This window comes from Rousettus aegyptiacus, unplaced genomic scaffold (genome assembly GCF_014176215.1).
Source record: "Rousettus aegyptiacus isolate mRouAeg1 unplaced genomic scaffold, mRouAeg1.p scaffold_m13_p_14, whole genome shotgun sequence".
NCBI classification, from domain to species: Eukaryota; Metazoa; Chordata; class Mammalia; order Chiroptera; family Pteropodidae; genus Rousettus; species Rousettus aegyptiacus.
The window spans coordinates 9,943,612-9,960,396 of record NW_023416289.1 but is presented as its reverse complement, the minus strand read 5'-3'; the positions used below and the strand labels follow the sequence as shown (position 1 = coordinate 9,960,396).

At 40.4% G+C, this 16,785-nt stretch overlaps 1 protein-coding gene across 5 annotated transcripts in view; it reads left to right on the top strand.

Moving 5' to 3' along the window:
- HYDIN (HYDIN axonemal central pair apparatus protein) overlaps positions 1-16,785 on the top strand; it is a 310,335-nt gene that overhangs the window by 145,960 nt on the left and 147,590 nt on the right. For all 5 annotated transcript variants that reach the window (XM_016164411.2, XM_036231381.1, XM_036231382.1 and 2 more), the window contains 2 exons: positions 122-286; positions 1,685-1,837. In XM_016164411.2, coding sequence (XP_016019897.2) covers positions 122-286; positions 1,685-1,837 — 318 coding nt within the window. The remainder of the gene's footprint in view (positions 1-121; positions 287-1,684; positions 1,838-16,785) is intronic.

Genomic DNA, 16,785 nt, shown 5'->3' with positions numbered 1-16,785 from the left:
TGATACATTTCTAAAGACGCCGCAAGGACACAGGACGTTTGTTTTGAAATAATCTAACATGCTGCTGATCTCATCCCGTGCCAGGGGCCCGCTCATTCCTCTGGCTTGTCTCTCCCACCAGGTGTGTGAGGACGTGCCCGCCGTGCTGCTCTCCAGCCCCCGGCCTTCTGGAATCATCCCTCCACGCGGCACCGTTCACATACCTCTGGCCTTGGAGACCCAGGTCACTGGGGAGCACAGATCCACAGTTTATATCTCGACCTTCGGGAGCCAGGACCCCCCTATGGTAGGAGTCAGTTTTCAGAATTGCAGTTAAAATTACTGTACTTCCTACCAAACATTTCAAACCTCTGCATTTAAGGCACACGCCATATCCGCACATTCTCCAGGTGATTGTAGTTCTAGAGTTCTACAATTTTCACTCTACAGTGGTAAAAAACTAGCAGCGTGGTACGTCGGGAATCTATTTGCAGATACATCCAAATGTGGTAGTGTTTCGTGGCACTTGGTCTTAAACTCCTATCAGGAGTCTTTACACAGCAGAGACACTCCTGACCCTTTTCCAGACCTGTTACTCAGAGTCTCGGGGGGGAGGGCAGGTCTGCATGTTTAACAGTCTCCTCAGCTGTCCCTGGTGCGAGGCTGGCTTTGGCCATCACTAGCTTGCTGCATGTGGCTCTGAGGCTGGTGTCACCCATTGCCCACTGGACCTTTTCCTGTATATTGACTGGACTCATTGCCCCAGAAACCTACTGAAGCTGCGAAGAGAAGTAGCCTTTCTGCAAGTGTGGGAAAATGAAGACACAGAAAGCTCTCTGATGCTTGAGCTGAGTGAAAGGATGAATCTTGAATCTTGAAGGACGTTACCCAACGGTCTATGTATTCCTAGACATTTGGTTTACTTGGAAGCTGGGAGATGCCAGCATACAATTGTTTGAAGTGACTCTGATTGCTTGGCGAGTAGAATAAATTAGAATTTTGCTTTTATCTCTTCTATATAAGATGCCATAGGTAAGCCTCCTGACTTATAAAGCAGCATCACAAAGGCAGGTCCTTCCAAAAGGTGGCGCTGGTCCAGGTTCCCTGCTCACCCACCCTGTGCTTACCCTGCAGAAATGCAGCTCATGAGATGGTCATTTGCTGAGCAGGCAGCACTTTATGAAAGAGGAAGACCCCTCTCAGGTGGATACAGTGCCCGGCAGAGGGCACAGGGAGAGGGTGGCAGACCAAGGTGGATTTCAGTCCCCAGCTTATACAGCTGTGCGCAGTGGATGGCTCTGTGAGCCTCTAGTAGCCACAGAATGGGGCTCAGTCCAGCCACTTCTGACTCGGTAGTGCCTGCCGGTCCTGAGCCCTGTGCTAAGTATTCTTGAGGCCCAAGTGCCAGGGGGCATATAGAGGAATGTTACTCTGGTTTCCCCTCAGTGCGAAGCTCTGGGCTGACATAAGGAAGCAAATCATCCTTCTTGGGGGAGAAATTCCACATTGAATTCACAGATCTGACCAGCATGCCCGGCTGTGTGTCCTGCTGGCCATAGTACTAAGGAGAAGAGATGTCAGTTCTTATAAGTATCCTTTTATGCCCCTGCTTTTTACTAAAGTGGTGGCTAGTAGCTTGTTTCAATTGATTTTAAAGGCCAGCCATTTTCAGCTCTTCCTGTGTTCTCTCTCTCTCTGGAAACAGGTATGTAACATAAGGAGCGTCGGAGAAGGCCCAGTTATCTACGTTCATCCCACTCAAGTTGATTTCGGCAGTATTTATGTCCTAAAGGACGCCTCCAGGGTGCTCAACCTGTCTAACCAGGCCTTCATCCCTGCATCATTTCAGGCACGCATGGTGAGTAGGCTGTGGGACTGTCGTGGGATGAAAATACAGCTTTGCCTAAGTCTTGTAGGTAGTGGCCCTATTTTTGTAACATGCCTTCGAAATGATCACCAGAAGCAAAGATTTACGTGGTTCAACTGCATTAAACTGTCATTCTCAGCCCCAATTCTTTTTGTTGACCAAGAAACACCACATATGCACGTAGTTTGGTAAACCAGCAACTACATTTACTAATAATCTCAGTTCAGGAAGATGCTTCAGAGATCGCCTTACTCAACTGTACCTAAGCCCAGCCCCACACCTCCAGAAAACACCTTTTAAATGTCTCTGTAACCGAAAATATTACCTCCTTATATTTAATTTGAACCCTTTTGGCTACAAATTTGTTTGTATACTTATTCTATTTTTATTCTCTTTTCCATTGTCACTATTTTAATGTAGTTTATAAGGATATAGGAAATAACAAGACAGTATTTGCCAAAAGTAGAAATTAAAGAAAACAGTGAAACAACAGATATAAAATGGTTCTAGAAATGAGTTCACCTTATTTCTGTGTATTTTGTAATGATATTTAAATCTGATAGTCTTCTATAAGCTAACTTTTTAACAAATAATAACTTTTTTGCAGAATTTAGGAATTTCTAACCCAGTAATTGGAAAATTCTTGACTTTAGAAAAATTTGCTGAATTTAAATATAAAAGTTTAAATAGTATACCCTTCTCCTATCTTCAAATTATTTACGAATGAATGCTAACATTTGGTTTCAGCATTTATCAGATATTTCTGAAAAATAAAATATTATTAATTTTGTTAGTCACTATCGGAGTGAATAGGCTCTTAGTTTTTGGCTGACTTGTGACAGCTCCTCAGAGTCGTTGCTCCTAATTAGCGGCCATTTATCATGATCATTATTTCTTTTCATTATCATTTGTTCTTACTCCTCGAAAAGGCAGCCATTTCCTGTGCAGTCATTGCTCTTTCAACGTGAGGTTTAGACACAACCCCACCCCTTGCTCCAGTGCCTTGATCTTGTATAAAAAATAACATGTAATAATGTGTAAAGAAAAATCCTATAGAAAAGATGCCTTCGCTAGTCTTTATGCAAATAATGGATGTGTTTGGTGGGAAGCATGGGAACTGACGGGTTTGGTGGAATCGCTTAGGGAGTACCGCTCCCAGTTTAGTTTTCTACGTGCAGAGTTCAGAGTGGGGGAGGAAGAGAGTCAGCGGGCCTGTCAGGGCGGTGAGAGGTGGGCTCTGGCGGGGCCTAGCTGATTACGGAGGAAGTGTCGCCTGCACCCTGGGCTCTTGCGATCTCCCAGGGTGGAAATCAGGAGATTGCCAGACAGCAATGTAAACAGAGGGAAAGTTTTATCAAGCTTCCGCACAAGGGAACCAACACTGGGAAAAGGAAGAAATGGGGGGGGGGGAGAGGTTGCCCGAGAAAAGCCGGGGCAGGGGCTCTAAAGGGAGTCAGGCAGGGAAAGAGCGATGTCTAGGCTCGTGGAGGCCGAGGTTTCCTGGCACCTGCTCACTGTGGCTGCATCTCTTCAGGTTAGTGTGTTCATTAGCATGTTAAATCTCCACCCTGGGGTGTGGTTTTTAGCATCTTAATGAAGAAAAGGTTACTAGGGGCACTTTTGAGCCAGACCGTGCCTGTGGCACCAAAAGAAAAGTCCTCTGGCCATTCGTAAGAGGGTCCTTGTCTTAATGCTGGTCATTCTCCCTGGGGCTGGTGTCCTTGGGGAACTCAGCTAAGTATCAGCCACTGCGGCCTGTTTGTTGAACCGCACTGACTCAGCTGTGGGAGGCTGCTGCCTCCCTGTCTCAGGAAGAGATGGGCAGAGGCCGCGACACTGCTTAGTGCAAACACAGCGACTATTTCCTTTCCCGCCGCCTCCCTTGTCATTCTCAGATGTCTCCAGGTTTCACTTTTTTATGGCAACTTTTGGAACCTTTCAAGAAATAAAAAGCAGGTCAAGGATCTGTTGTTTTTACTAATATAGTGTATATAGTGAATGACGCAGCTAGTTGTTGAAATGGGACTTTTTCTTTTCCACAAAGGTTTCGTGATTTCTTCTTTTGATTCTTTAATATCATCTTAAATTATTTTTTAAAGTCAGTTTTAAGGAGCCAAATGTGCGATATAAGTGATCTGCTGTAGAATGTTTTTCCCTCAGTCCCCGCTTGGAAAATTGGTGTTTATTGAGTTAATTGCCCTGAACACATCAAAGCCGTTTCAAATGAAAATTCTCATTGGTGAAAATTAAACCTTTCATATTTCGACTGGGATTTTTGATGGATTTCCTAGTAAATCCTATATGTATGTGTTAATACTATGGAAATTGAATTATACTAACTTAAAAATTAACCACAAAGGTTAATTTCAAGTTTATATGTCGTACTGAATGTGCAGATTCATTCATACTGAAATTACTAAGCATTAGGAGAGTTTCAGTTAATAGTTGCTTGTTCCCTAAGCCTACAGCTCAGTACCCAGATAAGTGGTAGTCAAATATTTACTGTATTTAATTTCTAGCTCACTGAGAAATAAGTAGGGTCAAGGACACATTCATTTCTTCTGTTATTACTATGAATTCAGGTCTGGAAGCTGTTCTCTTTTCCTCTGGCCACCCTGACAGGAGGGGCAGTTCTCTCTCCTCTTTTCACTGTCAGCCCTCCCCAGATGTGGCACCCCTGTCAGCCATCTGTCACACTCAGCCCTGTGCATGGCACACACATCAGGGCAAACATGTGATTAGATTCTCCCTGAGCAAGACGCATCTGTTTGTTATCAGCTGGAGGGGTCAAGAGATGGGCAGCTGGAAACCCACCTTCACCGGGATGTTGGGAAGATAAATGACGCTTAGAGCAATTTTGAATTTCTCAGAAATAAATGCCATACAAAAAAATGATTTTTTTTTAATAAAAACTGAAGTCTCTTAGTATAATATAGACTGAAGAAACACTGAAGATTACATATTTTTTCTTTTCCATTAAAGCTTAACTTATCCTGAGAGTAAGAAAAAAAAAAAAAATGGTTAGTGAAAGAAGAGTGTTCTGTGACCTGGCCCATTTACTTTAGAATGCCTGAAAAACCAGCCTCCCTAAAGGTTTCCAATTGCTGATTTATTTGAATTAAGCCTAAAGGCTCAAAACAATAGAATGAGTCACCTCTGGTTTGGAGGGGTAAAAAAATATCAGAATGTGAGAGCCGAGCACAAAAGGCCCTTTGGGCAAGAATTTGTGGGTTCTGCTTGTACACACAGTGCTCCTCCAGGAAGACAGATGCCTCTCTCTGGGTGATTGCAGAAATGAGGGCGAGAATATGGTGGTTTTCCCCCAGGCCCTGGGAGCTCAGCACTGGGCTGGACGACAGATGCCTGTTCGCATGGGTGAAGCAAGTGCATTGCTCCACACTTGTTCGGAAGCATCTGCAATGCTTTTCCTTTTACTCTTGGCTCTAATTCAGCCGTGGGTACCACTAACTTGAAAACTTTTGTACAGATGTCAGTGACACCTTGGGATTCAGCTGGCACTAAAACATCTTCACAGTGGCCTTCTGCCTCTCATCTGTGGGAGAGGCCATTGTAGTTCCATCTTTAGAGTTTTCAGCATCCAGGAAACAGGATTTCTGATGCATCAGTCAAGCGTGGTTCTTCTTAAACATTTATTTTCTTGGTCACTTGTCACAGCCATATGCAGTGGTATGGCATCTAGAGACTCATTGAGCTTTCATATCTCCTTCAGTCTCTAAGCCACTGGGTTACTGTCGCATTTAAATGAGGGCCCACCCCCTTCTGTATTTACTCATTTGTATGTCTGTCTCCTTCAAATGAAAAGGGGTCTCTACTTTCAATTCCCAGCACCTAGCAGCAGGCTTGACAATTATGATGATGATCTACAATGACATTAGTTATGACTAATGTTAATTAGTTCTATTTGCTACTTTATATGCAGTATTTCATGTACCATGACCCTATGAGAGAAATGCTATTATAATACCCATTTTAATGAGGTAGAAACAGAGGTGCAGACAGGTTTGAGTAAATTGCCATAACAGCAAAGTGGCAGAGTCCGGTTCTGACCCTAGTGGTCTGACTTCGGACCCATCCCAGGCTCTTTTCCTAACTTTGCCTAATCCGTGGCTATTAAAGTGGACCTGGAAATGGCGAAAGGAATTTGGTTTCCTGTAAAAAGATCCTTAAAGTTAGACATCTAGAAGAGGAGGTTTTTGCTTAAAAAGTCAAGAGAAGAAACTAAGGGACATTTCTGAACTAGACAAAAAGACCAGCTATTCTTTGTTTTATTCAGAGATGTGTTGAAATGTATATGTGCAAATAATCTCCATGATGTCATTTTCAACCACAATTCCTTCAATTGTGTATCTGAAATAAAGACACAATCTGCTTTTTTAAAATCATTTGTGATGTAGTTTGATAAAAACATTCAGTTCACATATGTAAATGTATGCAAAAATTCTCACTACTATAACTCTTAAAAGAGGTTTAAATACAAGTCGGCCACCATCATTTGCAATCTCAAGCAGTTGATCTTCTTCTAGCATGGACAAAGCCGATTCACCTGGCTTGTTCACAAAGGGGTTGCGGTTCCATTCCTCCCCAGTTCAGGGTCTTTTGCAGTTGGGAGGTCATGTTCAAACTCTTATGAAAACTGAGATGCGTGACCAGCTGGGAGAAAGAAGGCCCTCGTTCAGTCTCTTTCAAAATCTCCGCTAATGTGTGAAACATGTTAGACATCCAATGTTCACTTGTCTCCCCCATAATTCCAGTTTGGCTTTGAATGCAGCCGCTCTATCTGCCAACTTGAACATAGTTGTTCTCCCCTAAAGTGACAGATTGAGTTGGTTAAGCAGGTTGAATATGTCACACAAGTAAGCAAGTTCTGCGATGCATTCTGTGTCCCTGGAATGAGCTGCCAGTGGCGACTGTTCTTCTAAAAGAAGTCTCTGGAGCGGCTCTTAACTCATAGGAAGCCATCTTGCTTCTGTGTGTAAAAGATGTGTGTCTCCGCGTCCATCTCCCCACAGAGCTGCGTGAACAGGCGTGAGTTAAGGGCATGCACTTCGATGTGGTTAATCACTTTAATCACACCCTGTAACACGTCGTTAAGTTCAGGTGACGTTTTTTAGCCAGCCAGCATTTCTCTATGGATGACAGTGCGTAGACTTCCATTCAGAAGCGACCACTCTGACCCGAGTAATGAAGCCAGAAAGCTGTCCAGTCACGGCAGCTGCTCCGTCCATGGATATCCCGACACAAAAGGACCGGTTCATTGTCCGTGGTACGTGATCATTCAGAGATTTGAATAGTTCTGCAGCTGTAGTGTTTGTGGACAACAGCAGAGCATATGACATATCCTCACGCACCTCATCCTCCGGAAAGACGGGTCGCACAAAAACAGGCATTGCTGGCCTGTTGTCAGCGTCCGCGGGCTTGTCAGCCTGGAGTGCGTGCCACGGTGCCTCACTAATCCTCTCTAACGATTGTGCCTCAGTATCCTCTGCTGCTTCATCAATTCGTCCAGCCATGGTGCTAGCCAAACGAGGAACGTGTGCCCCCTTTTGAACTGCAACCCCTCCTAAAAGTTCATGACAGATGCCCTTAGCGGCAGACGGGATCAACTCTTCACCAACAGTAAAGGGCTTCTTAGCTCTCGCAGTGCGCTTAGCCGCTGAGAATGATGCTGGCCATGCAGACACGTTTGGTGACGTGGTGGCCTTCAATAATTGCTTCTCTTCTTCACATTTATGGTTGTTTTTTTTTTTTTCTTTTGAAAAACTCCAAAGGCTTGTCTTTTAATGCAAGGTGCTTGGTCTTCATGTGGCGAAGCAGTTTTGAAGGTTTCATGGCTTCTTTGGCTAGCCACTCACCACATATTATACAAAGTGAGCTTGGAGAATGTGAATCAGCTGTTGCATTGAACCCATAATTTAAGTAGGACTCTTGATATTTTCTTTTAAATGCAGCTTTCTTTCTGTTGGCAGTCTTAGGGCAGGGGTTTCCAACCCCTCTGGCCCCCAGACCGGTACCCAGATGTGCCACAGCAGGAAGTGAGTGGTGGGCAAGTGAGCAAAGCTTCCTCTGTATTTGCAGCCGCTCCCCAGCGCTAGCATCACCGCCTCAGCTCCACCTCAGACCACCAGGCATTAGATTCTCATAGGAGCACCAGACCCTGGTGCCAAAAGGTTGGCACCTGCTGTCTTAGAGTCTTCTGCTATCTCATCATTGGGTCTTTCCCCCTTTCAAAAAGCTCTTCGGTGACATTTGTTTTTTGCTCATTTTGGCTGGGTTTAGCTTGTGAGCTTACCAAAACTGTGACAGACAAGTGCACAGGGCGGGAAAGAAGCACAGAGGGAAGTGGTACCTAAAATAATGGGCGGGCCACGCGCGGACTAAAGTAAGTGTTGGAGTCTGACGTAAAGCCCGCCACCAGAGCAGCTGTACGGTTGAAGTACAGCAGCTCACTTGTCACGCTATGAAGCCTGCCGCCAAATGCAGCGTCATTGTCACTTGCCACTCACTGATGGGGCTTTGATATGAGTCTGCAAGCAATTGATTTATTACAGTTTTTTGTGCGGTCAGACCACTTTCTCATGCTAATCTGTGCTTGCAGCCGCTCCCCAGCGCTAGCATCAGCTGCACCTGAGATCATCAGGCATTAGAGTCGCCTGAGGAGCGTGCAACCTAGATCCCTTGCACGCGCAGTTCACAGTAGGGTTCCCACTCCTATGAGGATAGGATATGAATTTTAGCTAATTGCAAATATAGAGGATGGTTTGCTTGCTCACCCACCAGTCACCTCCTGCTGTGCAGTCTGGTTCCTAACAGGCCACAGACCTGGGTGGCCTGGGCGTTGGGGACCCCGTGCACTGCACCATCCCTAATTACCTGAAGCTCACACTATAGATCTAGAGCTTAGTCCTCCCTTTGGGGCACTTACTATATTGGGGAATTAGGGCTAGAGAGATTTCTAATGGACAAACAACAATTCTCCAAGGCTTTTCGACAGATAATGTTATTATTACGCCCTATAATATGTGTGAAGAGAAGGTAGATGAGCTATTTCACAGCCCTCAGTGGGTACATTAACTCTGCCCTCAGAACGAACATGACTTCAATAGAAGGAAACAGGTAAGGAAAAAAGACAGAAGGGAAAAGGAAAGAAATGGGCATGAATCAGAAACCAAGTAGGTGTTTAACCTCTTTATATCCTTTTCTGTTTCCGAGGGTTTTTCAAAATAGCGGCTTTGTTTACTAAACATACGTCTATAATATAATCTTTGTTTTTTAACTCATGTCGAATACGGTTTAGGCCACAGCTCTTTCCGTGTCTTCCACACATGCCGCTCCCTCTCAGTTTCCAGTGTCCGCGTTTAACAGATCAGACCCCCGAGGAGGTTCTCTTGACTGAGAGAACTGCCCGCGTTTACACGATAAAAGAACGTTGGCCCCTCTGCTATGACTCAGATTTTCTGGATGTTAGTCAGTGCTTTTTTGTTTCACCACAGAAATTTTTGATTCTAGAAGTCAGCGTACACTTAGCATTTTTTAATACAGAAAAAATTAAAGAGATAACCCTTGGACTCAAACTTAACACATTAACCTTTCCTACATTTACCTTGGATCCTTAATTTTTAAAAAATTAAATATTAAAGTTAGAACCCCATATATTCTCCTCACAATTCTTATTTTCCTCTTTCCCCAGTGGCAACCTTATCATGAATTTGATGTGTATCCAAGCCACGTTTTTTTTTTTATCTTGTTATAAGTATGTTTGTATTTATAAATACTAGTGCTATTTTGTTGCTTTAAAATGTGTGTACATTGTATTGCTGCATGTGACATCTTGCAGCTTGTTTTTCAGACTCAAGATTGTTTCCGACATTATCCACGTCAATACATATATATCTATTTAATTCATTTTTGCTGCTTTGTGTATTCCACTTATCAGTAGTATAGTATATCTAACTGTGTTTTTCAGCTTCACCAGATATTGCCAAATTACCCTGCAAAATGATTCTGCCAATGTTCACCTCCAGGAGTGTTTGAGATGTTTGTTTCTCTAGTGAGCTAAAACTTAGTATGGCCAAACTCAAGCCCTTGCTACTCTGAAAATGAAACATAATTTGGATATACTTGCCTTATTACTATTGAGGTTGAAAATTTTTTCATTCGGGTTTCCCCTCCAGTCAATTATCTATTAACAATGATCTATGTAGATGTTCTTTGTGCTTTGTGGATACTAGCTCTTGTTTATAATGGAGTTTTTGATTTTTTAAAGATTTTAATTTTGATGTCAACTTTATGAATCTTTTACTTTCTTGTGTCTTTTTTATTTGTGGTTTAAGAAATGTGTCCTTGCTCTTCTACTTAGATAGTTTCAGACGCTTATTTTTCAGATCTTTAATCCAGCTAAGTTTATTCTTATTTATAATATGAACACAGTCTATTTTTTTTTTCATAAAGAAAGCCAGTTGTCCTAATACCAGATAATTAATAGTCCTTTCATTTTCCACTGGTTTGTAATGCTGTCTCTGTTATACTTAGATCTAATTTGTGCCTGGGTGTATTTCTGAGCTTTTTGTTATATTCCATTTATTTACTCCAGTGTCAATACCCTCAACTGTCTTAAATAGTATGGCTTAATGATAACAATAATAGCTAACACCTAGTATGTACCAGCCTCTGTTCTAAGTCCTTTCTGTGTATTTTTTTAATGTAATCCTCAACAACTTGATTAGTTAATTTTATTATTGTCTCTATTACATTGATGCGGAAAATGAGGCACAGGGAAGAAAAATAAGTACTCCAAATTTACACAGCTAGAAAACGAACAATAGAACCATACTGCTGTAATTAGTCCGAATTGTCCGTTAGGCTTTATGGCCACTAATAAAGTCTTACATCCTTTGTCTTCTCTACTAAGTCCCTTCTCATGAATGGTACCTTATTTTCATTGCACTTTCTAGTTACATATTAATCATGTATAGAAACACTATTGAATTTTTTATGATCTATCTGTATCAGCCTTCAGTCTCACCATACTTAATAAGTTCTAATTGTTGGTAAACTCTCTTCTATGGACTTCTTTTCTAGTCTTTACCTTGCTTTTCTTCACATTAGATAGGATCTTCAATGTGATATTGAATAGCAGAGTAAGCTAGAGTGAGCATATCTGCCTTATTTCTGACTGTATTGAGTAAGCTTCGAATGTTTCACTTTTAGTGTAATATCTGCTACAGATTTTTGGTAAATACTTGTGTCACATTAATGAAGTTCTCGTCCATTCCTACTTTGTTATCATGAATATGTGCTGAAACTTAATGCATTTCCCATTTCTAGTTAGATGATACAATTGTTCTGCTTTAATTTGTTAATATGGTGAATTAAATTAGTAGGTTTTCTGGTTGTGAATTACCTTTACATTCTCGAGATGAATCCAACCAGTTTTATTGTCATTTGGGTACAGTGCTGATATGACTGCTACCATATTTTTTATATTTTTGCATCTGCTTGTTTACAGTTTTTTTTACATTACGTTTTCCTGGTTTTGTATCCAGAATGTTTTCGGATTTGTGTGTGTTGATTTGTTTAAGATCTCTTAAATAGCGTGTGACTGGATTTTTCAAAATTTAATGATAGACTCTATCTTTTAATAGACAAGTATATTCGTTTTCTGTTGCTACTGTAACAAATTTATTATTTACAGTTCTGAAGGTCAGTAATCTAGCATGTAAATACAAGGCTGTGTGCCTTTTGAGACTCTGGAAGACAATCTTTCTCCTTGCTTTTCCAGCTTCTGGAGACTGCCTGCATCCCTTGGCTCATGGCCTTCCTCCATCTGCAGAGCCAGCAGCATAACATCGTCTCTGTTCTCTGACCTCTACTTCGATCCTTACATCTTCTCCCTCTGACTCTGACACTTGCCTCCGTCTTATAAGTACCTTTGTGATTACACTGGGCCCACACCAACAATCCAGGATAATCTCTTCATCTCAAGATTCTTAATCACATGAAAAGTCCCTTTTGACATGTAACGCAACATATTCACAGATATCGGGGATTAGGACATGGGCATCTCTAGAAGGCCGTTATTCAGCCTAGCATACCAAGACTAACCCTTTAAAGTTTATTGTGATTATATATATATATATATATATATATATATATATATATATATATGACTTCTACCATGTAATTTTCTATATACTATGCTGTTTTCGTCCTTCTTTATTTTTCTCCTATTCTGCTTCAGATTGGATTGATAATTTTTCTCTAAGCCTTCCTCCAATCACTACTACCTCACATACATATTTCCTGTACTTGTTTGGAAGCTATATATTTTATTTAAGTAACTCTACTTACATTTTTAACAAAAAATTATGTATTTTCTAACAATGATGAAAGAATTGAGTACCTCGGTCCTCCTCAAGAGTAAGACAATGACCCTATCACATACTTATTATTTCTTGACATTTTCCTACTCTCAACATTTTTTCTCATTGTATATAATTTTGGATCATGCCTTCTTTACCCCAAAGTTGTTTATTTTTGTCAGTCAGTAATTAGGTACTGACCAGTTACCAAAATAGTTTGCTGGTCTTTCTTCGTTCATCTCTTATTTTATATAACTTGCCGCTTCCTTCTTGATTTGTATTTCTTCTTGCTGAATTATATCTTTCTAAATTCTAGGCTAGAGATCTCATAGGTTATGTATGTTTGACTATCTCTTGATTCCACCTTCAATCTTGTGTGATAGTTTGCTTGAATTTAACATTCTATTTGATAGATTTTCTTCTTTGAAGATGAATCTCCGGCATCAATTTTACTTTTTTCCTCTCATCTTTACTTTTTAGCTTAATTTCAGTAACTATTCTTTTTTCAATTCCAAAATTTGTAATTGGTTATTCATAGCCATGATTCTTGATTTACATCTGCATGTTTTTGTTGCATAATCCTTGTTTTATATACATTTTTCTATCCTGAATCTCTTTGAAGATTTCAGGTGCATTTTCTAATCAATTTTGGTTAGCTCTATTGATTGCTCAAGAATGAATTCATTAACTGATTTTTTACAGCTGTCCTTCTTAGCATTTGGAATTTTAAAAATTGATTAATCTGATAGGAGTGGGGAGTGTGTTTTTCTCTCATTCTCAATGCTCTTACCTCCCTGTCTAGCATTTTTTATATTTGCCTTCACCCTGGACAAATATCACTACTCCAGAATCAAGTGTTGATCCAGATCCAGTCATTGCACTGAGCAGCGGCTTAGCCTAAGGCCTGTTTACATTACAGTCTCCACTTTACCACAACCATGCCCGCCACCACTGGCACAAGTCTGTGTGTAGACTGTAGCCTCAGGAACATCACAGCTTTGTTCAGCTTTCTTCCAAATGCAGGGATGCTCTCTTTGCTGGGTACCATGGTCCTTAGGCTCTCCTTTTTGTTTCTGTTGCTCTCCTGGTCACTATGATGTTATCTTGTTTTTGAGTACAACTATGCCCAGTTCTTCATTTTTTCAAAACGTTCTCTCTTTTTTCTTTGTGTTAGAGTGAAAGGCATGTTTTAAAGCTTAAATGTATTGGCTTATAGTCAGTCCTCTTAACTACTTTTTATAGTGCTTTGTGTATTACCAGTGAACATTTACAAAAGAAGGGTGAAATGTGTCTTTGGTTGGCATAAGAGCCGTTCTTTTGTCTTTGCCTAAATTGTAAAATCTGTAAAATAAAATCACAGGAATGAGGAAATAAGGAAAGAATAACATTCTAGTCTATCGTGGTGGGCGTCTTTTCTTTTACCACATAAAAACCATAGCCATTGCAAAATGGAATGTGTTCTTCCTGAGCCGTACCAACTGACTCATTCAGTGACAAGAGCATACCAGCAGCAATAATATCAAGAGACTTCCAGAAGCAAAGATCTGTGTTTGTCAGAGAGAGGTGAGCCTCTGACCTCAACCCTCACTTGAGACCTCTTTTACTTTGGCAAAGCTAATTGTGAAACCCAGAAGACAGCTTCCAGCAGCTCATATTGATTATGAAGTACACTGAGAGAGGGGAAGCTACTGACCCAGTATTAGGTAACACACTGGTCAGCACGTTCTCTGAATTTCGAATGATGGTTCTACTGATTGAATGTGTAAGCTAAAGCCAAAATTAAAGGAGGAGGTTTGTTTCCCTTGTCACTAATGAGCTATCTGGAAAATAAAAGAAAAATATACTGGCTTTTTTGCATGCTTTGCAAGCCGTTTCATCTTTATTCTGCTTGTCCCAAATTTTAATTGCTTTAGCAAATTGTTTTTTTCTAATTAATATTCAGGCATACAGTTAATACTTGTCACCACAGAGGGAGATTAAGGTAAAACTTCCTTTTTATGGGTGAAGTATGTTTTTTTTTTCAAATCCCGCCTTCCTTTCTCCATACAAATTGATAACTTTTTTCCTACTGTGAGCATCATCATCAACTCAATTTTTATGGACTAAATGTCTCCCCAAAATTTATATAATGAAATCCTAACCCCCAATGTGACGGTATAAGGAGGCGAGGCCTTTGGGAGGTAGTTAGATCGTGAGGTCAGAGTGCTCATGAATGGGATTAGTGCCTTCATAAAAGAGACCCTGAAGAACTATCTTGCCCTTTCCTTCATGTGAGAATGCCATGAGAAAAATGGCTGTCTGAAACCCCAGAGAGAGCTCCAGACCCTCTTGACATTCTGATTTCAGACTTCCACCCTCCAGAACGTGAGAAATAAATTCCTGTTGTTTATAAACCAACCAGTCCATGGTATTCTGTTATAGCAGCCCGAACTGACTAAGCTACCAGCTCGTGTCACTTTTAAAGAATGGCTATCACTGTCATTAGCAACTAAAGAATCTATTCTGCCTGCTTGTACATTGCAAGTAGACATTGTATTCATTTAAACTAGTACAAGATGAGAAATAACACTTTTATATAATGAACAAAGACAAAAAGGGATGCATTAAGTAGCATAGTATAAAGGTTTGTTAATGATATGAAATTCCCAACACATTTACATCAAGATTATATGATTTTTTCAGAGAGCAAATAATACTCTTCCTCAATCCCATTTCCTCTTCCCTGTCACAAAGTAAAGGACAGATACTGGAGGAGCGTATATGACATGGAAGAGCTCTTCATTGAATGACATTTGAGGAGAGTCTTTTGTTAATGCCAGTTGCAATGAAATTGTATGCAGCATTAAGTTCATGTTTCGAAAGAAAAAACTTTCCTCTGGGATGTCAGGACATTAAATTGGGATGCATCTGGGAGGAAAGGACAATATTACCTGAGAGCAGGCATGGCGATGGGTCTTACATATGGTAGTATGTAGCTAACAAAGAGTTGTCGAGTATGTAAGTGCTGAAGTCGTGTTCTGCAGCATGGAGAGTGAGGGTGGTATATTCACACAGATCCAGAATAAAGTCCTAACTCTGCATGCACTAACTCTGGGAAAGTTACTTAACGTTTCTGAGCCTTCAGTTTCTTCTCCTTAAATGGAACTAATAATGGCACATAGAAGATTAAACATGACAATATATGTAGAAAGCGCCTGGTGAAAGATAAGCACTCAGCATTCAATAAATGGTAGCTTTGATTATTTATGGTGACAGATAGAAAGATCTAGGTGAAATGGCTTGGGGAAAGACTTAAATTTTTATGACACTATATCTTAAGATCTTTTGTATTTCTTTCTTAGATGAGAAAGAAAAATAAGGCACACTCAGAGAGGCCCTAAGGTTTTAAATTAACTGACCCATATAGTACAGAGCTCTGTGAAGTGGGAGCTCTAATTCTGCCTTCTTCCTCACTCTTCACTTACTTCTCTTCATTTTCGACAATGAAACCATCTTCTAAAACAAAACATTTGTATTTATGAATGCATATGTGTTCTTCCACGTCAAGGAAAAGAGGTTCATTATCAAGTAAGTGGCTTTTTAGAAATTTTAGGTTTAGTAGCTTTCTGATTCTTTATCTCCTTGGGACTTATTTATTCATTTATTTGTACAGATGCTCCCTGGCACTGTGATCATACCTATGTGATCAGAAGCTATCCTGTTTCCTTTTACTTAATCATCTTTATGCTTTATCTTTGATCTGATACCTGTCACTGAATCTCGAGAAGGCAATAATTTTCAGAAAGAATATTATGTTCCCTATTCAAAGATACATCCTAGTAATATGAACAGATTGTTGGTACATATTACTTAAGAGAAATGTACCTTGCATACACCTGCCTCTCTCATGAAATCCAATTCAATTCACCTTAAAATTCCTACAGACTTTTTTCCCCAACAAATTGGGGAAAACAAGAGATAAGGCGATTGCTCGACCAACAGGAACAGCATATTAGTGACCAACCCCTTTATATTCAATCTATCATTCCTACTATTTCCCTCTAAGAACAAAGAGAAAAGCTGGGCAAAAGGTGAAATATAGTGAGTTGGAGGGAATGATGGAACAACAAAATCAGTGACAATCAAAAATAAATATGAAACCAAGAAATATATGCCCAGCATTTGTGACTACTTTTCCTATATATGTCTAGAAAAGGCTGAAAAACTGAAAGGAGCTTTCAGAAAACTTGCTGGTCTAGGGAAATTGGAATCAGGATGGACTAGAGAGATAAAACTTGGAGAAGGATGGACTTAGTAAAACTCTCAGACTTTTGCTTAGGACTTTGAAAAGCTACACTCTGGAAACAGGTAAACTAGTACAGATATTTATTTCAAATCATTTAGATCTCCGCCTGGATAAAGGATATCCAAGATTTATAGTTCCAAGAAGTAAATATATATTGTCACCAGAGGAAGAAAACATTAGTTTAAGCCACAATATATCTCAACAGTTTTGATATACAGTGTCCAACAGTTAATTTTAAAATAATTACAATATGTTTAATATGCTCAAGGAAATGA